The 26721-nt window shown below is 41.1% G+C and overlaps 1 protein-coding gene across 2 annotated transcripts in view; it reads right to left on the reverse strand.

Annotated features, from left to right (window-relative positions):
• The window catches only part of ABCC4 (ATP binding cassette subfamily C member 4 (PEL blood group)), a 134235-nt gene that overhangs the window by 65250 nt on the left and 42264 nt on the right, over positions 1 to 26721 (reverse strand). For both annotated transcript variants that reach the window (XM_081002949.1, XM_081002948.1), the window contains exons 14-19: positions 24342 to 24438; positions 19963 to 20178; positions 11446 to 11586; positions 9585 to 9622; positions 7510 to 7610; positions 6033 to 6179 (exon numbers count right to left, since the gene is read on the reverse strand). In XM_081002949.1, the coding sequence (XP_080859075.1) occupies positions 6033 to 6179; positions 7510 to 7610; positions 9585 to 9622; positions 11446 to 11586; positions 19963 to 20178; positions 24342 to 24438 (740 nt within the window). The remainder of the gene's footprint in view (positions 1 to 6032; positions 6180 to 7509; positions 7611 to 9584; positions 9623 to 11445; positions 11587 to 19962; positions 20179 to 24341; positions 24439 to 26721) is intronic.

The raw sequence follows: 26721 nt of genomic DNA on the forward strand, positions 1-26721 counted from the left end.
GGAAGGGATGCGGGTGGCGCTGTGGTCTAAACCACTGAGCCTCTTGGGCTTGCTGATCAGGTAGGCGGTTTGAATCCCCGTGACAGGGTGAGCTCCCGTTGCTCTATCTCAGCTTATGTCAACCTAGCAGTTTGAAAGCATGCCAGTGCAAGTACATAAATAGGTACAGCTGCGGAAGGAAGGTAAATGCCGTTTCTGTGCGCTCTGGTTTCAAGTCACGGTGTCTCGCTGTGCCAGAAGCAAATGCCGGCTCCCTTGGCCTGAAAGCGAGATGAGCACCACAACCCCATAGTCGCCTTTGACTGGACTTTGTTGAATGGTTTCTTTGGATGTAAAGGTTCATCACTGTTCCACCCGATGTGTATGTCTTTAAGGGGCCAGAGCAAGGGCCAGAGCAAGATAACGAGACCCAGCGTTACAGCTGTGAAACATAGCAGGTGCTGCCGAGTTGTACTGATTAAGCTGTGTTGGCAATTGGGTGTAGTATATAAGGAGCAGTACCTAGCTCTCCCATTACCCTGGGGGATGGGTTGGTGGTTGGGTCTGGTTTGTTGTTGATGTATTTCGTGTATAAGGAGTTTTTGTAATTAAAACCTTGTTTAAGTTATTTTTGAGTCCCTTTTTAATGCATGGTCTCCCCAGCAAGCTCTCTGCAGCGCTACTATACTGCAAATAGCCAACATCTTTGGTTATGGGCCCAGCTGCTGAGTGGATGACTGCATATTTTTGGACTCTGAGAAAGGTTTGAAAACTGCTTCTCCTGTTGGCGTAGTTCTGTGGGTCTGGAAGAGTTCCAGAATGGTTGACCGGGTTCCTGAAGCTGAGAAGGCTCTGGTCTTCCCACAGCTAACAGATGAGAACTATAGTTTATGGTCTTTTTGGGTGGAGGCGCTTTTGACCTCTAGAGAAGTATGGACCTATGTAACTGATGACCCTCCTGACCCTGTGACTAATGCTTGGTCGAAAGGAGATGCGAAAGCCAGGGCGATAATTAATTTGGCAGTCAGCGACCAGCAAGTAGTCTATATAAGAAATAAGAAAACTGCCAAAGAAATGTGGGACAGTCTTGCAGCAGTGCATGTTAGAAAAGAGTCAGCGTCTGCATTGACGTTTTTCAAGCAGTTGTACCAGACGAAGTTGCAGCCTGGTGGTGATTTGGCAGCACACTTGAGACGTCTGGAGGCAATACGCGGCGAATTAATTCGAAGGGACATGGAGATACCTGATATTCAGTATGTTTTCATCATCCTTTGTTCCCTTAATGAGGACTTTGATGGTATAGCTAGCCAGATATCTGCCGTTCCACCAGCACAATTAACTGTGGAAGGGGTAACGGCAAGATTAATGGGCGAGTTGGACAGAAGGGAGGCTTGTGCCATAAGCACTCCTATTTCCAGAAAGAATGAGGAACGCCATATGCAAACTTGTGGTGATACAACTGCATTTAAAGCTGCAAAGCGTTGTTGGTTCTGCAATAAGCAAGGACATTTTGCAAAGGACTGCAGATCCAAAAGAAAGCAAAGTACTCCCAAGTCTGTTTCTGTTCGTCAGTCACGGTCGTCAGCTCAGCAGCCGGCATCGTACCGTAAAGACAGAAACGAGCCGCGAGCTTTTCACGCTAGCACAAGAGATCGTAAAAGAATTAAAGGTGCCAAGTGGAATTCTTTTATTGTGGACTCAGGAGCATCTCAGCACGTTTGCAACGATCGAAGCTTGTTTATTTCTTTCGAAGAGGAAATTGGTAATGTACATTTAGCCAATTCACAAGTCTTGCAGTCGCTTGGCAGGGGTACTGTTAAACTTGACTCTTTAAACATTACTATAGCGAACTGCATTTACTGCCCATCAGTGGACAATTTATTGTCAGTAAGGTGTTTTGCTCGTCAAGGCATAACTGTGCGTTTCTTAAAGTCAATGTGTGAGTTTTTCGAGGGGAACAAACGTTTATTGTATGCCCGGGAATCTGATGGTTTATATAGACTGTATTTTCGCACCTACTCCCAATCGCCTATAAATTGCAGAGCAGCACAGTCAAGCCAGGGGTTGAGGAATGTAAGGCCACATTCTGGGTGTGTCCACGAGGCGCACAGAATTCTGGGACATCTGAATTTTGCTGATGTAATTAAGACCAAGAATATTGTTAATGGCCTCAACTTAAAACCATGTAAATTCTTTATGCAATGTCTATCCTGTTGCAAGAATAAGATTAAGGTTGCACGCAAGGGTAGGTGCTCAGATAGGAAAGTAACTGAGCCATTTGTGCGTGTACATTGTGATTTAGTTGGGCCACTCCCACCATCCTTAGGAGGTTCTAAGTACTGGCTTACCCTGATAGACCAGTATAGTAGATATTGTTGGACTTATGCAATAGCTGAGAAGTCCCAAGCATTTGAGAAGTACAAAGTTTTTTGCAACTGGGTAAAAACACATTTTAACAAACCTATTAAGAACCTTTTTTCTGACCGGGGCGGGGAATTTGTTTCTGAGGATTTTGAGAAATTCCTGGAAGCGCAGGGGACTACTCATGAGTTATCTTGCCCCCGAAGTCCCTGGCAAAATGGGCTTGTTGAGGTTGTGCAGCATGACTTGCAGGCAGGGGTTAAAACTTATCTGCACGATGCTAATCTGCCCAAAGTCTTTTGGGCTGAAGCGCTCCATGCCTTTTGTTATGTTAGAAATCGCAGTTATCATTCTGGTTTAGATGTCACCCCCTATGAGAAGTTGTTTAAAAAACGCCCTAATCTGAAATACCTACGCATTTGGGGTTCAGATGTAATTATGCATTACCCCGCTAAGCAGAAATTGGGTGAACGTAGTGTCCAGGGAAAATTAATGGGCTACCAGCAGGGGGCGTACAGAATTTACATACCAGCAACTGGCAAATTTCATATTACCAGAAGCATGATACAAACTGTAAATTGGAATGGCGTTGCTATTTTCCAAGATACTAACGGTATAGATAATACTGAGGAAGAAGAGGTAGAAGAAGAAGCAGCAGCAGCAGGAAATGGTGCTTCTGAATTAATGGGAAAAGACGAAAAGCCTGTTGAATCTGATAATTTGTCTGATGATTTAAAGTCACAGGCACCCGAGGGGAGGTTAGATTCTCTTGAGTTTTCTGACCGTGAGCTTAGCCAACAGGCATCTCTTCAGTCTGACAATGATGATTTACAACCTGAAACTAGTAGTTTACATAGTCCCATTAAGTCTGAGGAGTCTGACTCTCCTTCCGGACTAAGACGTTCAGATAGAAAGAGACAGAAGCCACAACGTTTTGCAGATGAACATTTTAATACTGTGTATGCCAATAAGGCGGTTTTTGAACCAAAAAGCTACAGTGACGTTCAGAATTTACCTAAGCACCAAGCTGTAAATTGGTATAAAGCTATGTACTCTGAAATAGCTTCTTTAAAAGAGCACAACACTTGGTCTCTTGTACCACAAACCCCAGATATGAGACTTATTGATTCAAAATGGGTTTATAGAGTTAAAATGAATGACAAAAATGAAGTTGTAAGGTACAAGGCAAGATTAGTTGCTAGGGGTTTTCAACAAATTCCAGGCGAAGATTATGATTTGTGTTATTCACCAAGTGTAAAATATGAAACAGTTAAGTTTTTGTTAAAAGATGCATCACAATGTGGAAAAGCCCACTACACAATGTTTCTCTGCTCTTAAGAGAGTGGTAATGTACCTTAAACATACCAAACATTATAGGTTGCAGTTTACAACATGTATTGACAAAGGTTTTGAAATTTTCTGTGATGCATCTCATGCAGTGGAACAAAATAATTGCAGGGGTGTGTCTGGTATGGTGTTTTGTTATAACGGTTGTCCATTTGAATGGAAGTCCCAGACACAAAACATTATTTGTCTCTCCACAACAGAGAGTGAATTATGTGCATGCGTTCAGGCCACTCGTGATGTAGAATGGTATCTGCAAGTATTCGCAGACCTACAGATGCAAGTAACACTACCAGTGAAAGTTTACCTTGATTCCCAGAGTGGACTCGCTATCCTATGTTCAGAAACCAATACGCAGCGCACTAAAGTCTTAAGATTACGTTTACAGTTTGTAAAGAAACTAATTGCTGATGAAATGGTTGTATTTAAATATGTTCCAGGTGACAATCAAGTTGCAGACATTTTTACTAAAGCACTTCCAAAAGGTACACATGAAAAACATGTAAAAAGTATGCTTTATGTTTTTGTTCCACAATGATGAACCGCAGGGGAAATGTTGAATGGTTTCCTTGGATATAAAGGTTCATCACTGTTCCACCCCATGTGTATGTCTTTAAGGGGCCAGAGCAAGGGCCAGAGCAAGATAACGAGACCCAGCGTTACAGCTGTGAAACATAGCAGGTGCTGCCGAGTTGTACTGATTAAGCTGTGTTGGCAATTGGGTGTAGTATATAAGGAGCAGTACCTAGCTCTCCCATTACCCTGGGGGATGGGTTGGTGGTTGGGTCTGGTTTGTTGTTGATGTATTTCGTGTATAAGGAGTTTTTGTTTTTGTAATTAAAACCTTGTTTAAGTTATTTTTGAGTCCCTTTTTAATGTATGGTCTCCCCAGCAAGCTCTCTGCAGCGCTACTATACTGCAAAAGCCAACAGACTTAACCATCCAGGAGTCCTTTACCTTTACTTATAGTGCATGAATAGTGAACCCCAAGACCACACCCCAAGAAACAATGTATGGTGGCATATATATATATATATATATATATATGCATGCTAAAGTCACACTGGAAGGTCTACAAAGGTCTAGCATACAAAAATCCAACAGTTGTTCTGTTAGAGCTACCCCTGTCAAAAGTGGTTAGTGTGGCCCTTGCTACTTCCACCTTCATGAGCTCTTACTATTTTCGGGGCTCCTTGTTTGGTTTCCCTTGCCAGTTCCTAGAGAATTTGGCAAACTTTGCTGGCATTCCGGCATTTATTGCAACCAGAGAGGCCCTTCTGATAATGCCCATTCACTGGCAATTGCTACTCCAGAATTTACAGTTCTGTCGTGGAAACGGACAAAAGCCAAACCCAGAGAAGGAGGAGCCTCTACAATTCACCACCAACAAATGATGTTGGAGACAGGATGTTGTTCTAAAGAGATATAGATATAGATATAGATACACACACATATACAGTGGTATCTCTAGTTACGAACTTAATTCGTTCAGGAGATCCGTTCTTAACCTGAAACTGTTCTTAACTAGTGGTGTGCTTTCGCTAATGGGGCCTCTTGCTGCCGCTGCGCCACCAGCACACAATTTCCATTCTCATCCTGAAGCAAGGTTCTCAACTCGAGGTAACTCTTCCAGGTTAGCGGAGTTTGTAACCTGAAGCGTTTGTAACCTGAGGCGTTTGTAACTCAAGGTACCACTGTATATACACATACATACACACATATGTATGTATGTTGAGGACAAGCCACCAGTCAACAAACATAGTGAAGTAAGGTATGTTGGGGCTACATGAATGTCATGTATGGCTTTTGTCTTGACATCTGCTGGCAACACAGCCCTCAGCCGCCGACCCCCCAAGCCACTCCTGCGTAGGATTCACCCTTAGTTCCTCAAAGCAAACTGTAAAGATACACAAAATACTTATTTTATTTATTAAATTATTACAGGTCCTTCAGAAAAACAATTTCAGTGCTCTGCAAAAAATATAATGTTCAGGTAACAATATGCTCAGGATATTGTTTTTCAAGTTAGGCTTAACCAAGCGCTATCTTTCCGCAGCTCGTGACGAGAACTAGCATGCTAGTCATGTCTACAAATATTCAGATTCCTGTAAAAGCAACTAGATAATCGCTAGCACAACAGGTGCAACAGAAACTTAGCAGGTTTTGTCTAGATGTGCAAGATCAATGCCACCAGTGAATTAACAGTGCACAATTTTTCAGGAATCACAGACTAGCCCCGTTGAACAGGCACCCAAATATTCTGCCTGAACACTTATTAACAACTAAAAAGCCATACGAATAGAAGGCTATGGTTTTTTTTAATCATTTAATGATAGATTGCAACTTACCAATAGGATTCACATCAAAAAATAGCACTGGAGCTCTCAAAATGGACTGAAACATTTTGTTGTGCAAGGTCTGAGCAGCATTAACCAAAACTTGGAACATAAGGAGACTCCTCAATATGGTGAAGACTATTGCAGCCACGGTTAAACCTGTAAATGAATGAAGCATCATGAATTGTAGTCTACGCAGGATCCTAGAGGAGGTGAGTCATTCCCCCTAGCCAAAAAAGTAATAAAAAGAGAGGTGCATTCGTGCACCTCCATCACTTTGACTTGGCCTTCAATTCACATGGGATACTGATATGACCCCCCCCCCCAACAATGTGGTTCCAAAAGCTAGTCCAACACTCCATGTGATGGTTTACCCTAGAGAGTTTCTACAATGTACAGGGGTTCCTTGGCAGACAAGTGGAAAAGGTCCCCAGAAGCATGAAAGTTTGAAAACCACAGATGCAGATAATTTAATTTGTAACTTACAGGGAAAAACCCACATGAATACTAAATAGGAGGATTTTACTAGTGTCGTACCTTGGATCCCGAACTCGGATGACTCCAATCCCAAATGCCACAAAACCGGAAGTGAGTGTTCCGGTGTGTGAACATTCTTTGGAATTTGAACGTCCGACGGGGCTTCCGGGGCTTCCAATTGGCTGCAGGGGCTTCCTGCAGCCAATCAGAAGCCGCGCTTTGGTTTCCGAACATTTTGGAAGTCAAACAGATTCCATTCGACTTCCAAGGTACGGTTGTACTGTGATTTGCTTTAAAACTCGTCCTGATTATCACAGATAAGGCTGGCAGAAGAAAGGGAGAATTTGAATCTAAGAAGGGAGGCTGGGGCAGGGAAATGCAAGGTCCTGCAGTCCACTCCTCATCTCTTAACCATGGTTTCAGAGCTCAGATACCTCCTGTCTGCTACAGCCGGTTTTGAGCACAACCTATTTTTCCACGTTTGCTCTCCTAATCCATTGCACCAGCTATATTCTGTGCAGGCCACTTTCTGCTTTTCGCCTCGCAGTTTGTTAATTTGCTCTAGCACTTGAGATCAAAATATATCCATGTTGCTGCTGTTGTTGTTTTTAAAGGCTGATCTTTTTATAATAAAAAACAAAATTGAAACTGAGCGCAGTAAAATGAGGATCAATCTCTAATCCTTCTGCCCGTCCTTATTAGCGCTGAAGATTTAGGTAGGACAATCCATTTGGGGAGGCAAAAGCCACATGTTTACAGTGAATGATTTCTTGAATACTCAATTTCTGATTTGCCTTCCAACATCCAGAAAACAAATTAAACCTCTCCTTTCTACTGTTTGTTTTTTTTAAAGTTAGAGTCAATTATTTTAATCAGAAAACAAGGTAATCTTACTAATCTGTAATGACAAAACTAAATCACGGGGGGGGGGGGACACGTTTGGGGCCTGTTGCTACTTAAGACACCATGTTGCAAAACATAACAATAATGGTTTTTAAATGTTGTTTTTTACCTCCGTACATTCCTAAATACCAGCCAAGGTCAAGAGTTTTCGTCACATTGTTTTCAGTGCTCCCCTCCATAGTAACATTCAGCTTTACTTGTTCATTAGCCCTGTATAATCATCAAAAGGAGTGGAAAGCAAATAATTTAAATGTGTTTAAGTACATAACATAAGGATTGAATTGTGGATCTATCTAGCTTCTGGAAAGCCTACTGAAGACCTGAAGGCAACAGGACTTCCTAGCCACTCACTTAAACCTTAATCCCTAGCATCAGGTATTCAGAAATACACTAAATCCACACATCTTCAGGTTGTTTTAAAGGAAGTCTTCAAAAGTTTCTCTTTTCATACATAAGTAAAACCTTAAGATCTGCAGAATTGTGCAGTAAGTACTTGATTCTACAGTTCTATAAAATTTTACAGTTTCATTAGAAGTATTGCTGTAAACAGCTTCAATGTTTTTTATGATATAGTAGTATACGCTAATTTATAAATAAATAAATTTGTTAAGCATATCTAACAAGGATCTTTGCCAGTAGGGCAATATCTTGTTCCCATGCAACAGTACGTGCAGTCAAGGATTGGAAGGGAAGAGGCATACAAAGGCATAAAACCACTTTTCTCCATCAGGCCATTCATTCATTGAGCCCAATGACAGGCGCTCCAACTTTCAGTGCTTCTACAAAGTCTCAAGAAGAAGTCTTTTACCCAGGATCCTTATCAATGCAAAAATGAACCTAGGACTCTGGTCTCAAAGCAGACGCAATCTGTAGCACTGAGCCGCAGACCCCCGGCTCTTGCACTCCAGAGCAGCAGAAAGCAAAACACACAGCATCTAATGAACTTTGTGGGTTGCCGGGAGAAGAAGACATATGCTGGTGTCTGGTGCACCTAGATAAAACTTGGAAATGGCTGCCTGTCCTTGTCCTTGGGGAGGATTTGAACAAAATGTCAGGTTCCGGCAAAGCGAGACTGAGCAGAACACACAGTATATTACAACTGCAGGTAACCTTTAAACTGTGGGACTACATTATGCTGTCAGTCAAGGGACTGACCCTACCTAGAACTGTCTGGTGTTTTTGTGTTCCATTGGCACATTCCGCTGGTGTGTTGAATGGGTACTCTGCCCCAACAGAGTGTCACCAGAGAACCCCACTAAGCACTTGGAAAGGCCCACATGGATATTGATGATATTATTATTATTATTATTATTACCGTATTTTTCTGTGGATAAAACTAGGGTTTTTTTAACCAAAAAATTAGGTTTAAAATTGGGACTCGTCTTATACACAGGTAGTGCTGAGGGGTGTTTTCTTAATTTGAAGTCCTCAAAAATAGGGGACGTCTTATACATGGGAGTGTCTTATACTGGAAAAATACGGTATTTGAATTTATATACCGCCCTACACCCGGGGGTCTCAGGGTGGTTCACAGAATAAAAATCAAGATATAAAACCACAAAATACATAATAAAAACAACCCAAGAGCTCCCCCCCCCCAAAAAAGCCATTTACCCCTCAGGGTCCGGGTAGGTTCATATGGAAAGAGAGGGTGCTTGCGGTTTTGCGGTCCTGAGCCGTTTAAGGCTTCATAGGTCAAAAGCAGCACCTTGAATTGGGCCCAGAAACTAATTTGCAGCCAGTGGAGTTGGACCAGGATCGGTCATCATACAGGGCGGCCAAAGCAGTTTCTGTGCCAAAACCAGGCCTAAACCCCAATTGAAATCGATCCAGAAAATCAGGTAGATCTACAGATTGCTGTATTCCCACCAGCATAGCTGGTGGTAGTCTCTGAAATATGGCATTCTAGGGAATCCAACGCCCCTTCATTTTGATGGAAAGGCACCAGGGTCAGCCCCCTACCCACTCAAGTCTGAAACTGGTGGGACAATTCCCCGCCCCCCATATTGGAACCTGGAGTGGGGAGTGGGAGAGAATTGAAGGGGGGAGATAACTGCGGGGGGGAGGCAGGAGTGCTCCCCAAACTCCCACCCTGGCCAGTGCAACCACTGGAATGGAGCGACTCTCCAACCTTCCCTACTTAGGACCGAGGTCTAAAAGATTTTAGAACAAATAACAACTCACCAATAAGAAAGCCACCAGTCCTGCAGTACATAGGCAACCTTGAACAAACAGAATGAAACAAACAGAATTAGCTCCCAAATGGAAAATGAGCGGGGTCCCAACTAAAGAAGATTGGCAACTTAATTTGATAGAATTTGCACAACTTGCAGACTTAACGTATAGAATCAGAGAACCAGAAGAACACACGTTTAAAGAAGATTGGAAAACTTTTATCGAATATATGGGAAATAACTGTGTACAGCTGAAAAGGCTGGCAGCATTAAGGTAAATTCAACAGTGGAAATCATTTTTGATGGATATAAGAATGGAAAACCGATTGGTATAGTTTTTGCAAAATAGGCAGGGATATAAGATATGCAAAATGAACCATGGAAAGAGAAGAAGGGAAGCCACTGATATCTTAAGGGTGTAAAATGTTTATCTGAAATTGTAAAACAGAAAATTTAATGAAAAATATATTTTAAAAATAAACAGAATTAAACAGTGTGTTTTCTGCTTTATTTGGGTGGTTGTTGTTTTTTTAAAAAAGTCTTTCCAGTTTTAATAGCAATGATATTTCAACTGCTGCAAGCCATATCGGGGGCCGGGAGCTTTTTAGTACCAAGCACGTATCATCCTAGAAAATGTGCGCCCCAAAGAACAAGAAAACTAGAACTCCTCAAGTATTGTTCAGGGAATTGGGTAATTGTAGAACAGAGTTCTATTAGTGGCCTGGCTGCAAGAGAGCTTCTCAGAGAGACTGTAATTGTACAGCTGGACACCTGAATCACACCCACTTATCAAGAATGACTGTCTCATTCCTGGACCACCAGAGATTTGTACGTAGGCCATAATGTGAGTGTGGGTGGGTGTGTTTGTGAAGGTAGGTCCAAATTGTACAGCAGATTCTGAAAATTCAATAAGCTAACAAATGTATTGTTCTATTTTCAATGGATGCAAGTATATCACACTCCAAACCAGACTCATAACCCACAGTGTGGTGAATGAGCACGATTCCTCTCTACCAGCATATATAGAAGCTACATTTTAGAGCTTTGTCTAAAATGGCCCATAGATTGTTACTTGATCTTGCTGCACAAACCTTAGTTAGCAACAAGTGCACCACCTTGCCCCTGCGATTTAAGGTGCCAGACCACGTAACAGGCACGAGTGACATCGGCACCCCGCTTGATGCGCGAACGTCATGTGCGCATGTCACACAATGTGCTGACCCACCACACATGTGCCACGGGGCATGCGCTTGTGATGCGTGCATGCCATGTGGGCTGTGCGCATAAGGTGAGCATGTTGCATGGTGTGTGTGCACGGCTGCTGCGGGTTGGGGGGCAGCCCCCTTCTTGAAAATTCGGGGGGCCCTTGGAGCCACCAGATGGCACCTATGCTTAGCAATGTGCACTCTAAGAAGGAAAAGGATGGTGATTGGTGTTCTTGCGGCCACGGGCAAGAACTATTTGGAAGTCTAACATGTTGCTTGCAGTAGGATGTAAGGAAGTCTGCATGGTGTAACCCAGCTCAATACAGACTGGTGGTATTGTGTAGGATACACACACACACACAAATCTGAGGTGGGGTGAGTCAGAGCGCTACTACTGAATGAACTGCCTCTGACAAGATGCAAGTGAATAAGTCTATAAACTTTTGTTGAATTAAATCCATTGAAGTTAATGGAACTAAACAGGCCTCTAGCTGGTTTGAAATCCCATTTAATTCAAAGGGGAAACCCTCTGATAAGTTTGAAAAGAGTTCGGCTATTTCTTGCCAACAATATAAATATTTTTCACACACAGTAGGAAGTCACATATGCCGAAATGCTATAAGCGCACATCATCCATAATGCTTTCACCGATGCCAAATACCGTACCTGTGCCAAAATGTTGAGGAGCAAAAGAATAAAAATTACAAAATAATTTGTCCCAGCAGCAAAATACTTCTTATAAATGCTAAAGCCAATTTTCCCTTCTGAACGGCTTTCCTCCGGCAAGGCAGTTAGAACAGGCTCCATCTGCAGAGAAGAGAATGCATAAGAAAATATTGTTATAATGGCTATTCCAGGAGAAGCCTAAGAAAATGCCAGAGCTACAACTGCACTTGTTAAAGAACTGGGCATAAGAGCAATGATGCAATCTAAAATAACAACAACAAAGAGGCAAAAGTCATTAAATTCCTAACTGCTATGATATTATGCAGTAAAAGTGAATATTGGCTGTGAGGGCGATCTGGCTATGACATGGGTCACCCCACTGATTTCCAGGGTTGAATACTTAATTTTTTATTTTTTTTTTTGTAAGAATTTTTATTGGTTTTACAGAATAATTTTAAACAATACAAACAAATAAAAAAAGACATACAAACATGTAAAATTTCATAACCTTTTTTTCATGTCCCTCTCTTCTCGGACTCCCCCAAACCTCCCCTTCCTACATCCCAATTTCCAAAATTTATTTCAGCAAATTCTAATTAATTTTATCAAATATATTTTTTCTTATTCTTTTCTTCAACTTAATCTTATGTCACTGTAATCTCCTTTTCTTTCTCCAAACCTCGACATTTTAACATTCCTCAATTTTATAATAATTCTTAAGGTAAATTTTAAATTTCTTCCACTCTTCTTCCGCCGTCTCTTTCCCCTGCTCACGGATTCTGCCAGTCATCTCAGCCAGTGTCATATAGTCTATTACCTTCATCTGCCACTCTTCCAAGGTGGGTAATTCTTCTGTCTTCCAATACTTTGCGATGAGTATTCTTGCTGCTGTCGTAGCATACATAAAGAAATTTCTATCTTTCTTTGACACCAATTGGCCGACAATGCCCAAGAGAAAGGCCTCCGGTTTCTTAGGAAAAGTACATTTAAGTACCTTTTTCATTTCATTATATATCATTTCCCAGAAAGCCTTAATCTTCGGGCACGTCCACCAAAGATGATAAAAAGTACCTTCCGTTTCTTTACACTTCCAACACTTATTATCAGGCAAATGATAAATTTTTGCTAGCTTGACTGGGGTCATGTACCACCTATAGATCATTTTCATAATATTTTCCTTTAAGGCATTACATGCCGTAAATTTTATACCAGTGTTCCACAACCATTCCCAGTCAGCAAACATAATGTTATGACCAATGTCCTGTGCCCACTTAATCATAGCTGATTTAACTATTTCATCTTGTGTATTCCATTTCAGCAGCAGATTATACATTTTTGACAAATTCTTAGTATTGGATTCTAACAGTTCAATCTCTAATTTTGATTTCTCCACCTGGAATCCAATTTTCCTGTCTTGTTTATGTACCTCCATTATTTGATAATAATGGAGCCAATCTCGAACCTTGGGTTTCAATTTCTCATAGCTCTGTAACTTCAATTTATCTCCATCTTGTTCCAAAATTTCCCAATACTTTAGCCATTCAGCTTCCATATTAAGCTTTTTCAGCGCTGTAGCCTCTAAAGGTGACAACCATCTAGGGGTTTTACTTTCCAACAAATCTTTATATCTTATCCAAACGTTATATAATGCTTTCCTGACAATATGGTTTTTAAAGGCCCTATGCACCTTAATTTTATCATACCATAGATATGCATGCCAACCAAATGTATTATTAAAACCTTCTAAGTCCAAGATATCTGTATTCTCGAGGAGCATCCATTCTTTCAGCCAGCAAAATGCTGCTGCTTCATAATACAGTTTTAAGTCCGGCAGGGCAAACCCCCCTCTTTCTTTTGCATCCGTCAGTATTTTAAATTTTATTCTGGGCTTTTTGCCCTGCCAGACAAATTTCGAGATATCCTTCTGCCACCTCTTGAAACAATCTATCTTGTCCAGAATTTGTAATGTTTGGAACAAAAATAACATTCTAGGCAATACATTCATCTTAATAGCTGCAATTCGGCCTAACATTGACAATCTCAAATTTGACCATATTTCTAGATCTTTTTTAATTTCCGACCAACATTTTTCATAATTGTCTTTATACAAGTTCGAATTCTTAGATGTCAAATAGACCCCTAGGTATTTCACCTTCTTTACCACTGTCAAACCTGTTTCATTCTGGAACTTCTCCCTTTCCATGACTGTCAAATTTTTTTCCAAAACTTTAGTCTTTTGTTTATTCAATTTAAATCCGGCCACCTGACCAAATTCTTGAATTAGCTCCAACACCCTTTTTGTACTAGTGTCTGGCTCTTGTAAAGTAAGTACTAAATCATCTGCAAAGGCCCTTAACTTGTAATGTTTGGCTCCGACCTGTACACCTTTAACCTGCTGGTCATCTCTAATCATATTAAGCAACACCTCCAGAACAGAAATAAAAAGTAAAGGGGAAATTGGGCACCCCTGTCGTGTCCCTTTTTCTATTTTAAATTCTTCAGTTATCACATTATTTACAATCAACTTAGCCTTTTGTTCAGCGTATATGGCACCCATACCATTCTCAAATCCTTGGCCTACCCCCATCCCATGAAGATTCTTTTTCATAAAACTCCAAGAAATATTGTCAAAGGCTTTCTCCGCGTCCACAAAGATCAGAACTGCTTTAGTGTTTATATTCACCTCTAATAATTCCAGAATGTCTATTATGTTCCTCACATTATCTGATAAATGCCTTTTTGGGAGAAAGCCTGCTTGGTCCTTATGAATCTTCTCCATCAACACTCTTTTCAATCTTTTTGCCAGAATGTCTGCAAAAATTTTATAATCCACATTAAGTAATGATATTGGGCGGTAGTTCTTAAGTTGAGTCTTTTCAGTCTCTGTCTTTGGTATGAGTGTAATATACGCTTCTTTCCACGATTCTGGTGCCCTTTTCCCCTCCAAGATCTCATTACAGACTTCCTTTAATGGTTGTACCAACCACTCCTTCAAATCTTTATAGTATCTGGAAGTCAGTCCATCTGGTCCTGGAGATTTGCCCAGTTGCATATTTTGAATGGCACTCTCTATCTCTTGATCTGTTATTCTCTGGTTTAGATCCACCTTACTTTGGTAGGAGATTTTTTGTAGTCCATACTTTTTAAGGAATTCGTCTATATCTTCTTCCTTCTGCGGTCCTTGTGAATATAGCTTTTTAAAATAACTCAAAAAACAGTTTCTTATCTCGTTAGGTTTAGAAATATTCTTTCCATCCACTTCTAGACTTGTAACTGTATTTAGTTTCTGTCTTTTCTTCAGTTGCCAAGCCAGAAGCTTACCACATTTATCTGCTGATTCAAAAGTCTTTTGTCTCATTTGTTTTATCTTCCATTCAATCTCTTGATTCATCAATTCCATATATTGTGTCTGGTATAACTTAATCTCTCTCAGAATCTCCTGGGACTTTGGTTTTGATCTCAATTTCTTCTCTCCTTCTTTTATCTTTTCCAAGATCTTATCCTTCTTCTCATTTTGCTTTCTCTTTTTTACTGAATTTTGTTGAATTAAAAATCCTCGCATCACTGCTTTGCTTGCGTCCCATATCACTCTTTTTTCTACATCAGTTTTTAGATTTATTTCAAAATAGTCCTTTAAAGTTTTTTGGGCCTTTCTATGGATCTCCTCGTCTCGAAATAGGTTGTCATTCATCCTCCATCTGAATTGACCAGTTACTGTAAATTTCATCTCCATCTTCACGGCGTTATGGTCGGAGCAAGTCTTTGGACAGATTTCCACTTTCTTAATCTTTGGAGCCAACCCACTAGTAATCCAAATTTGATCGATTCTGGTCCAGGTCATCATTGCTTCAGAGAAGAAGGTTCCCTCTCTCTCGAGAGGGTTCCTTGTTCTCCATATATCAATCAAGTCCATATTTTCAGTCATTTCAAAGAAAGTCTTTGGTAGTCTCCCATCTCTGGTAATTACCTGTCTTTGTGCTTTATCCATATTTGTAGATACCACTCCGTTCATATCTCCCATCATAATTAATTTGTAATCCAAATAGTCCAACAATGTCTCATGCAGCTTCTTAAAAAATTCTGACTTCCCTTCATTAGGTGCATAGATCCCTAGTATCAAAAATTTTTCACCTTGAATTTGCACTTCAATTGCCAAATATCTTCCTTGTTCATCTTTAAATATAAACTTTGGGGAAAATTTTTCTTTTGCATAGATTACCACTCCTCTTTTCTTAACTTTATCCGATGAAATAAATTCTTGGCCTAATCTCTTATTGACGAGTAATTTCCTATGCAATCTTGTTATATGAGTTTCCTGTAAACAAATTATGTCCAACTGCTCTTTTTTCAATAAATGGAATATGTTTTTCCTCCTTCGCGGAAGATTGAGTCCATTACAATTCCAGCTTAGAAGTTGCAGGGCCATCCTGAAGCTATTTACCTCCTGTCGCTCCGAGTAGTTGTTCTTCTTCTGTCGGTGATTTCAGTCCAAACGTCAGGTTTAAAATGTCTGTTGCATCTTTCATTTCTGATGTTATTTCCTCTCCGACTGTTCCTTTCAGAAGGTCTTCCCTGTAGTGATTTAAAAATTGATCTCGATCTTCTACTGATCTTATCCTTATTTTCCTACCTTTGAATTTGAAAGATAGGCCTTGCGGGAATTCCCACCTGAAAGGTACTTCGTTCTTCTTCAGCAATCCGACCAATTCTTTATAGTATGTTCTTGCGTCTAGAATTTCCTTTGGGATATCTTTAAAAATCTCCACAAAAGACTTTTCAATCTCGAGTGTTCTTTGAAAATGCAGGCTCAATATTTTTTCTCTTTCCTCTCTTGATCTTAATGTTATTAGGCAATCCCTTGGCTTCTTCCTGCCTTGTGCTCTTCCCAGTCTAAAAGCAGTGACTATTTTAATTTCTTCCTTCTCTAACTCCTGTTGCCAAAAATCAGAAAATTCTTTAGAAAGGAAGTTCGCCAAGTTGTCTCCTTCACTTTCAGGCACCGCTCGTAGTCTTAAGTTTCTACTTCTCCTCTCCAATTCAAGCATAGACAGGGCCAATGTATGATCTTCTAGCTTTTTGCAAACTGGTACAATTTTTTCCTGTGTAGCATCCGCCGAGACTTTAGCCTCATCAGCAGAGACTTTGGCTTCTTCTGCGATTTTACGTATATTAGCAGAGTCCTCTAATATTTTATTAATAGATTCTGTATTAGATGTCACCCTTTTCCCTAATTCATTCACACTTTGTGTATTCTGATCAAGTTTGATTGAGAGTTCTGTCAATTTTCTACTATTTTCCGCCCCCTGCTTTGTCAAAGATTCCAAAGACTCATTTATTTTAACCAAAGCTTGTGTTACAGGATCTGATGACATTGTTGTTCTTGTCTGACCAGTTGCAGCTGGTGCCACTGGGATGCCTGGGACTGAAATTCTTCGCTGTGAAGATTTTGTTTTGTATTGTCTCCCAGACCTGGTTGTTGTCTCTTCTGATGCACCACTCATGCCTAGCCAAGGTCACTCTCGCAGCTGTTAGTTGTTTTTCAAGGGAAATTTCCACTGCCTTAATAGTTACAGCCCAATTTGCAACAGTTATCAAAATGTCCTCTAGGGGAACAAAGTTTCCAAAGCTACACAAAATGTCTTACAGTCCAAAATTCCCCTGATGTTTCCCAATAGTCAATTGTAACAGTTCTTATATTTTCAGAGTTCAACAAACCAGTAATTTAATGTCTCTCCTGAGCTGAGTAGTTTGAAACAATGTAATAATCTAAGTGACAGCTCACTGACAGTTCTCTCTCTCCAGGTTCCTTTGCCCCGGCAGTCCGTTTCAGGGGTATTTGACACAGCGATAAAAAGTTTTAAAATCTTTTTCTGGCAGGTTCTAATTCCAAATTCCTCCCCCTTTTGCTCCTGCCTACCAAAAGGGGGAAAATTCACAGTTTATGTCTGGTTCTCTTCACTCTTTGCGATCTCTCAATGGTTGCAGCTTTTAATCCTTCTTTGCTTTATCCTTATGCAGTCCGGGAAAGGCTGACTTCCTTACTTTAACCAATCCCGTTTTCAGCCAAATTTCAAAAAGATAATTGTAAATCCCAATTAAGTCAGTCTTACTCACTGGTTTTACTTTATAATCCAATTTTCAGGAAGGAATCGGCGCTCTCCGGCTATGGCGATGCGGCTTCGCTTTACAAGCTGGGTAGCGGCTCTCAGCACCGCTTCTCCCCCCGCTGCCGTTCCGGAGCCTTTAAAAAGGCTCCCTTGCGATTTCGGGGGGGCGCGATGGTGCCCACCGAGCCTCCTTGTTCACAGGCTTCCGCGCCTGTAATTTTTGAGGGTCCCCGCTTCGCCGTAGCGACAGGACCCGAACTTGTAAAGCAGACCCCCTCCGGAGCTCGGAGGGAAATCCGCCATTAACCGATGGCGCCGACCGGAAGTCCAGGGTTGAATACTTAAAGTCTTATTTTTTATTAAAATTGGAAATAAAAAATTAGATCACTTCTCTCAAGTGAGTGAGGCACAAAGCATCCAGGTCAATTTAGAAAACCAGGTTCTGACATGGCAACACAGTGGTACCTTTGTTTAAGAACAGCTTAGTTTATGAACAACTTGGGTTAAGAACGCTGCAAACCCGGAAGTAGGTGTTTTGGTTTGTGAACTTTGCCTTGGGAGCAGACCACATTCTGCTTCCTGTTGAGTGTGTTCCATTTGTAAATTGAGTCCCCCGCTGCTATGGGAAAGCACGCCTTGGTTTAAGAATGCTTTGGTTTAAGAATGGACTTCCAGAATGGATTAAGTTCATAAACCAAGGTACCACTGTATTGTGTTTGTCAAGAGATTGAAAAAAAAAATTAATTAATCCTTTTAACCATTTGACACATCTGCATATTAACTATAAAATATACACTTCCATGAGAACAGCTCAATAACAAGAAGGACTGTATAAGTGGAACATGCATTACAGCAGCCATGAAAATGTTCTGCTTCGTGTTCCTTTCACTTGTTTGTTACATTTTTGTCCTGGTCTTCCTCCCAGAGGAGTCCAGGGCAGCTATTACAGATTTTGCATTGAAGATTTTGATCTGAAATATGCAAAACTCCATGGCATTCACAATCCATAGCATGACACACACTGACCACATTCACACAGTGAAATACTCTATGCACAAGCTTCCATCATTTCAGTCCTGCCTTAATGTGAGCAGGTAAACAAGCCAGGAACCCATAGTCAGCCACAGCTTCCAAATCAGAAACTAGAGTTAATGGTTTTCAAACTAACAAGAGTTGATAATAGAACTTTAAGCCATGGCTTCATCCCCTAGCATGTTTAGAAGCCATTACAGTGGTACCTCTGGTTGCGAACGGGATCCGTTCCCGAGGCCCGTTCGCAACATGAAAAGAGCACAACCTGCAGCGGCGCGTCTTTGCATGCGCGGGTTGCAAATCGCCACTTCTGCGCATGCGCATGACCGTATTTTTGCGCTTCTGTGCATGCACGAGCAGCGAAACCTGGAAGTAACCCTTTCCGGTACTTCTGGGTCGCCGCGGGACGTAACCTGAAAGAACGTACAGTGGTGCCTCGCAAGACGAAATTAATTCGTTCCGCGAGTTTTGTCGTCTTGCGATTTTCTTCATCTTGCGAAGCACGGTGTCGGGAAAGTTTTGGGAAAGCTTCAAAAATCACCAAAGTCTTTAAAAACCTCAAAAAAGGCTACCACACCGCGTTCTATGAGTTGCTCCTCGAAGTCAAGTCGCAACTGTATTAACGGTGTTAAGAAAAAGGAAACAAACTTGCAAGACATTTCCGTCTTGCGAAGCAAGCCCATAGGGAAAATCATCTTGCGAAGCAGCTCAAAAAACAAAAAACCCTTTCGTCTAGCGAGTTTTTTGTCTTGCGAGGCATTCGTCTTGCGAGGTACCACTGTAACATGAAGCAGACGTAACATGAGGTATGACTGTATTCGTGTTTTTCAGCTTCATGTAATGGGAACCAACATTTAATTGTGGCATCTTGGCTGGTTTCACAGCTCGCATGATACAGGAAGTTAGTTAGGTTTACATTTCAAGGAAAAATTAACTTGCGTTTCCCAAACCAATACGTGAACTGTTCTTCGACCCAAAAATGCTTGCAAAAATGGGGGGAGGGAGATCATTCCACAGAGGAGGAACCAACACAGAAAAGGCCCGTTCTTGTGTGCCACCCTCCAAACCTCTCGGGGGGACATAGAGGAGGGCCTCAGATAACAAGCTCAAGGTCTGTGTTGTATGGAGAGAAGCAGTCCTTAAGGTATTGAAATGAACAGATAAGGAGAAATGTTCATGAAAATGAGTACCATTTTTATTCAAGGTTTATTTAAAAATATCAAACCGAGACAGAAATGGGGTGAACTGAACATTCGCCTGGGAAAATGAGAAACTGAAAATGTAACTCTTCCATCCCCAGCACAATGGGATATCATATATATATATATATATACACTACTTAAGAAAACCAGGTGTTTCATATATCTCATTTACTCACAGAGGGAGGTTCCGCAGACCCATCTTTCTGTGACTGCACGGAAGATTCCATTGACCACATAGAAGACTGAGAAAAAGTTCGGATCCTGGATAACCGGTGGCCAGGTGTTCCTGGAACTGGGAGCTGGTCATCGTCTTCAGGTTTTTTCAAAAAGGAAGCAAAATCTATTCCAGATCTCAGGAAGTCTGAGTAAGTGCCCTTCCCAACCTCCTTACCCTAGAAGTAAAAATAACAGTCGCATAATGCGAATATTATTCAGAAAGTGAACAAATTTTACATCTCAGTTAACTTAGATAATTCTACAGTCTAACGTAATACGTTGTTGACTCCCAAAATCATCAGCATTATGGTAACAGGAGCATTGTTTTTAATTTTTAAAATGAAAACCACATTTGAGTATTTACTGCAGACATTAAAATGAAAGGCATAGTTAACAAATTGTAAATCAGCAGCCATGTATCACCGTTTCTTTTCCCTAAGGTTGTTGGCACCCGTCTGTCTTGAGAGAAAATGGAGTGGTCCTCCAGGGATGAAGGGAAGGGAGGGGTTATTGTTTTGTTGTTTTTCTTCCAACTATTTACTTGTATTTTTACCTTGTATTTTATCCTGTGAACTGCCCTGAGATCTTTTGATTAAGGGTGGTAAAAGGTAAAGGGACCCCTGACCATTAGGTCCAGTTGTGGCAGACTCTGGGGTTGCGGCGCTCATCTCGCTTTATTGGCCAAGGGAGCCGGCATACAGCTTCCGGGTCATGACTAAGCCACTTCTGGCGAACAAGAGCAGCACACGGAAACGCCATTTACCTTCCCGCCGGAGCGGTACCTATTTATCTACTTGCACTTTGACGTGCTTTCGAACTGCTAGGTTGGCAGGAGCAGGGACTGAGCAACAGGAGCTCGCCCCGTCACGGGGATTCGAACCGCTGACCTTCTGACCCTTGATGAAGGGTGGTATATAAACCTAAATAATACTAATAATACTAATGTCAAACTGCTGCATTAGCAGCACTGAAGTGATCTGCTCGGTGCAGAAGCCTGGGCAGAGGTCCTGGGGTGCCCTCAGCCTCGCAGAGCAATACGTTTGGCACCAGCTTGGCTGCAGGAGTTGCTGAAAGGAGATGTCCATACCCCATCCAACCGCCTTAGGCACCCTACTCCAGATTCGTATGGGGTTTTCTCCTCAGCCTTTTCTTCTCATGAAGATATCTCACAAGGCAATGGAGGTTTGGACCAGAGTTTTCCTTCTAGATGAAATATCTTCCCAGGATGATGAGTCTCATCTGCCCCTTACTTCCCTCTAGAGCACGTGCAGAAACCACCTTCTTGACTGTTGGACTCAATTGGTCTCGCCCATTCAATCCATCAGAGCCTATCTTCAAATACAAGGGAAGCCCTTACAGTGATGCCTCGCAAGACGAAATTAATTCGTTCTGCGAATTTTTTCGTCTAGTGAATTTTTCGTCTTGCGAAGCACGAAATCCCATAGGAATGCATTGAAAATCAATTAATGCGTTCCTATGGTCAAAAAAAAGTCCAAACAAAGCCAAATTTGGTACAACAAGAGTTTATTAAGTGCTCTTTAAAGTCACACATACTGTAAAGAGCATTTCAAAATTCAAACCCAGAATTTTTTTAAAAAAACAGCAGAGTTGCCCAATGGTCACAGAAAATCATAAAAATGCAGAAAAAAACACACAAGCTCCCAGATTCTTGCAAACCCCTCCCCAACTGTTCCCCTAGCCACCCAGCACACAGAAATTCAAATCCAGAATTTTTTTAAAACAAACAGCAGAGTGCCCCAATGGTCACAGAAAATCATAAAAATGCAGGAAAAAAAACACACAAGCTTCCAGATTCTTGCAAACCCCTCCCCAACACCAAGTCCTTGAATTCCAAACACACCAACCCAAAATCCAAAACCCCCCAAAAAAGTTTTAAAAGCTTAACTTACCAAATGGCTGCAAAAGAAGTTTTGGAAAAGCTTCAAAAATCACCAAAGTCTTTAAAAACCTCAAAAAAGGCTACTATGTACACTGCGTTCTATGAGTTGCTCCTCGAAGTCAAGTCGCAACTGTATTAACGGTGTTAAGAAAAAGGAAACAAACTTGCAAGACATTTTCGTCTTGCGAAGCAAGCCCATAGGGAAATTCGTCTTGCGAAGCAGCTCAAAAAACGGAAAACCCTTTTGTCTAGCGAGTTTTTTGTCTTGCGAGGCATTCGTCTTGCGGGGCACCACTGTATTCACCGAGGGCTTGGGACTCATCGACCACCCTCAGCAGGCTGGGCTGGCCAGTCAAAACCGGAGCCACAGGTGAAAGCTGAACACAGGGTGGGCACCACAGGTGGACAAACTACCCCAGGAGGAACACAATGTGTCCCCCACCAGAGGTGCCACCCTTCTCCTAACACCCCATGCACCCCCCAAGTAAGGTATTAGGAGTTCTTTTCATATAGGACAAAAAATGCATCTTTTCTTTGCCCGTTTTTGAAGTTCTGAAATAATGAGGCAATTAGGACAACAAAATAAGCCATGGTTTATCACGATGGGAATGAGCCACAGTGAGCCTTGAGCTCATGTACTCTCCCCAGCTAATGTAAGGAGTTCCTTTTCATTATTATTATTAGCTACAAATTGTCATGTCAGCTAACCCAACAAATGCGTGGTTAATCTTAACTATGCTTTGTTTGGAACATCAAGTCAATTTCAAACCACGGATTTGAAAACAGACTTGTTTTAAACAAACCATTGTTAAGATTAACTACTGTTTGGATGTGACGCTAAACTGTAGTTAATCAAAAGCTGAAGAAAAATGCTTCCCATCTTTTCCCCGCTGGAGAGAGGAGAGCAGCGAATGCAAACAACTGGGCTACACTGTAACCACTTCCCAACATGATAAACAACCATGGCTTATCGTGATGTCTGCACCAGTTCTCTATGGTAATAGTCACAAGGCAGGAAGAACAGATATCCTATCACTCTGCAGATAATTTCCTGGTCTCTCTCTAATCTCAGATGACATGCAATACAAGCCAACTGGCAAACTCAAATGCTACACTGAAGCCAGCAGGAGAGAATAGAAAATCACTACCCTTCTTGTCAAGCCTTGCAGTCTGGATAATCTCTTTACCACCATCCCTTTAAAAAACAAATGGAGAGAAATAATAGCCCTACTCAGATGTCACATTTATTTTAAACTATGGCTTAATCATGAACATGTCTCCCGCACACCTTCACTATGACTTGTCAAGGTTTGTGGCTTACCATTTATGGTTTGTTTAACAAACCATGCTCCAGGTTCATATCCCATGAAAAGCCATACTGGGGTTTTTGTGCCCCATTAAAAGCCACAGGGGGGCACTTTCACAATTAAACCATGGTTTCAAACAAACAAGGGCTTTGCATGGCATGAGAACCAGCTATCAAGGAATAATAAACAGGTGGTGTGTTTTTATTTGGGGGGTGGGGAGGGAAACGGGGAATAGGAAAATAGTTTTTACAAACAGGAATTTGGGATTAATGCCCTCCTTGCTTCTTCGTGTCAGAGATTACTCCTAAGAAAGTGTGTCTTGGACTGCAGCCTCAACAGCACAATCTTGTGCACGTTTACTGAGAAGCAAGTCCAAAAGTTTACACCTAGAAAACTCTGCGTAAGATTGCTACCTAAATTAGTTATCACCTTATTTTCTGTACTCATCATGCAGACTATCAGACTGAAAATCTCTACCCCTTAACAAAACTTCTAATCCTCTTAAATTTCAAGTGGGATTTTTTAGAGATGTGCTTAGAATGCAGCAAATTCTACTCCCCTCTTCTTTCTAATTTTAAACCAGCTGAATTAGTAAAAACAAAGTCGATGGGACTATCTCAAGAACATGAAATTAATGGCTTTAAGAACTGCAGCTAAACACCTTCAACTGATGTTTTTCGCATTTCTTTTAAATCAGTGCAAGTCATAGAACAATAGTTTAAAAAACCCCACCCCACACCATAATTTGTACTTTAGGCTTCAGATTATTTGCACTGTTTTATAACTATTTTCTTACTGGTGCTCTCGCTATTTTGTATGTCTCGTTGAGTTTACTGAAAAATGCCACTCAAATTTTCTTTTAAAAGTGCAATGAAAACTAACATGCTAATTAGCTGTGATACTTCAGCTTCCTCTGTAATTACAAAGCCACTCCAGGGCTGAACAAACTATTTTCCTTCTTCCCTTTAAAACTTTACATCTTTAAAATAAAAACAACCACCCAACACTGTTGTATTATTCTATTCCATTTGGAACAGATTTAGTTGTGTTATAAATTGTTGTAACATTGTTCAGACTAAATAAACCAATAAAACACCGTCAGTTTTCTAGAGATAATCTTATCTCCACCTACCTCCTTTAAAATTAGGATCTGGTTTGCAGACCGAAGATATTGCAACTGGTGGGTCACTAAAATAGTCACCTTTTTATGTAAAGCCTGACAGATACACCTGCAAAAGAAACAAGATGAGAACTAAACTCTGATTTTCTAAAAACATTTGTGCGTGTTTGTTGTTTAAGTCTTAAAGTGAGAAGCAAAAGGTTCTGTCCTTACGGATGAAAAATGAGCAGTTTAAATATTGCTGTGTTTTAGTAGCGAGGATCCCACAATGTTCAAAATAAAAACCTGAATATAAAACTTCAATTCAAACAGTCTCTGGATTCAAGAAGTGCTGATCCTACTAAATTTCATAGGAGTCATAATGGTGTGTGGAGGAGGAGGAAACTGGAAAAGTGGGGCTTATTATTATTATTATTATTATTATTATTCAAACCTATAACACACAATTATTACGCAATTACAGAAAATGAAAATAAAAAATGAAACAACAACACACACTCAGAATTGTTTCCAAATACAATCTAAGCAATGAATGTAACTATGCAATATTTGGTGTTAGTTGAAATTGTGATGGTTTTAGCATCAGAGTGGAGGTATGTTGGGAAACGAAGCAGTACTGGATTTGACCTATAAAGCCTTAAACAACTAAGGATCACAGTTTCTCAAAGACTGCCTCTCCCCATATGAACCGGCCCCAACCCTGCAATCATCAACTGAGGTCCTTCTTCGCGTGCCTCCTACGCGAGAGGTCCAGAGGGTGGCAACATGAGAAAGGGCCTTCTCTGCAGTGGCTCCCCGTCTGTGGAATGCTCTCTCCCCAGGGTGGCTCACCTGGCTCCTTTGCTACGTATGTTTAGGTTCCAGGCAAAAACGTTCCTCTTCAGCCAGGCATTTGGCTGATTAAAATTCTACAGCTTTTTAAATAGTGTTTGTGGTTATTGGTTTGTGTTTGTTTTAGGATGTATTTTGCATTCTCATTTTGTATTTTTCTGTTGCGAACTACCCTGGGATCTTAGGGTGAAGGGCAGTATACAAGCATTATTATTATTATTATTATTATTATTATTATTATTATTATTACATGCAAAGCAGATGTTCTATCACAGAGCTACAGCCCTTCCTATGACTGCAAGCTTTGAGCTCACAACATAGACTGTCGCACCTCCACAACAAACAGTGGTAATTTACAGCCCAATGCAACAAAGCTGCAGTAGAAAAATATCCGTTAACAAACTTCTCATTTCTCAAGCATGTGCAAAGGGCAGAACTACACGTTACCTCAGCAAACGCATATACTCAAATTCTCCTTTGCTGAGGTAATGCAAATGGAAGAGCGGGGGAAGTACGAAACCTATTCAAAATCATTCCCAGACAGGATTATTTGTGGTGTCAGACCCCTGAGAAACTGGATTAGAAACAGGAAAGGGGGAAGAGCTCTGGCAGGAGAGAATTAGCGGACAGGGGAAAGGCCGAGAGTCGCCTTCTCCCCTATGAAAGAGTATTATGATCCAAACAGGAGCAAGGAGCCTTGGTTGGCCTCGTAACATAAAGTTTGGTGATTAGAAAAGGAGACAAAACTAGAGTTTATGGCTAACTTGAACGGAACGTGTAAGTGGCTTTTTCATAAGTGCAGTTTGCAACTATTACCAGGCTGCAAAAATGCAGAATATACATGGGTAGCCCAGAAGCCTTTCAATTGCCTTTTCAAACTAAATAATGTGGCAATAATATTCAGCACTGCTCTTTCGGCACGGCCCGTGCAAAAGTGTGATGCCCTACGTGCAACTTTTAAAAACAAATTCTGGACACACTTCAAATACCCCTACATTATCTAAATTGCCAAGGCAAAACTGAAAAGCTTGCAAAGGGAGACCACTGCAGTATAAAAAAAGCCACTTACTCGTCCTTCCACTATGCTCTAGTGCCATTCTGTGTTTTGTGAAGCAGCAGCACCACCAGTTTAGTGTATAGCGGAGGGTGAGCTTTATATCCAACAGTAAGTCAGCAGAGTTTGACTTCGGTAGACCTGAAATGATAACATTATTTTTAAATGCACCCTGTACGGAAAACAGGGTTCACCTGATTCACACACGACACATTCTTTTGTAAGACACACCACCAGTCCATGCGTGCGCATAACAAAAGGTGAACTCACACACATACACACATGAATCATAGAATCATAGAGTTGGAAGAGACCACAAGGGCCATCGAGTCCAACCCCCTGCCAAGCAGGAAGCACCATCAGAGCACTCCTGACATATGGTTGTCAAGCCTCTGCTTAAAGACCTCCAAAGAAGGAGACTCCACCACACTCCTTGGCAGCAAATTCCACTGTCAAACAGCTCTTACTGTCAGGAAGTTCTTCCTAATGTTTAGGTGGAATCTTCTT

This window comes from Podarcis pityusensis (assembly GCF_964106645.2).
Source record: "Podarcis pityusensis genome assembly, chromosome: 4".
Lineage (NCBI taxonomy): Eukaryota > Metazoa > Chordata > Lepidosauria > Squamata > Lacertidae > Podarcis > Podarcis pityusensis.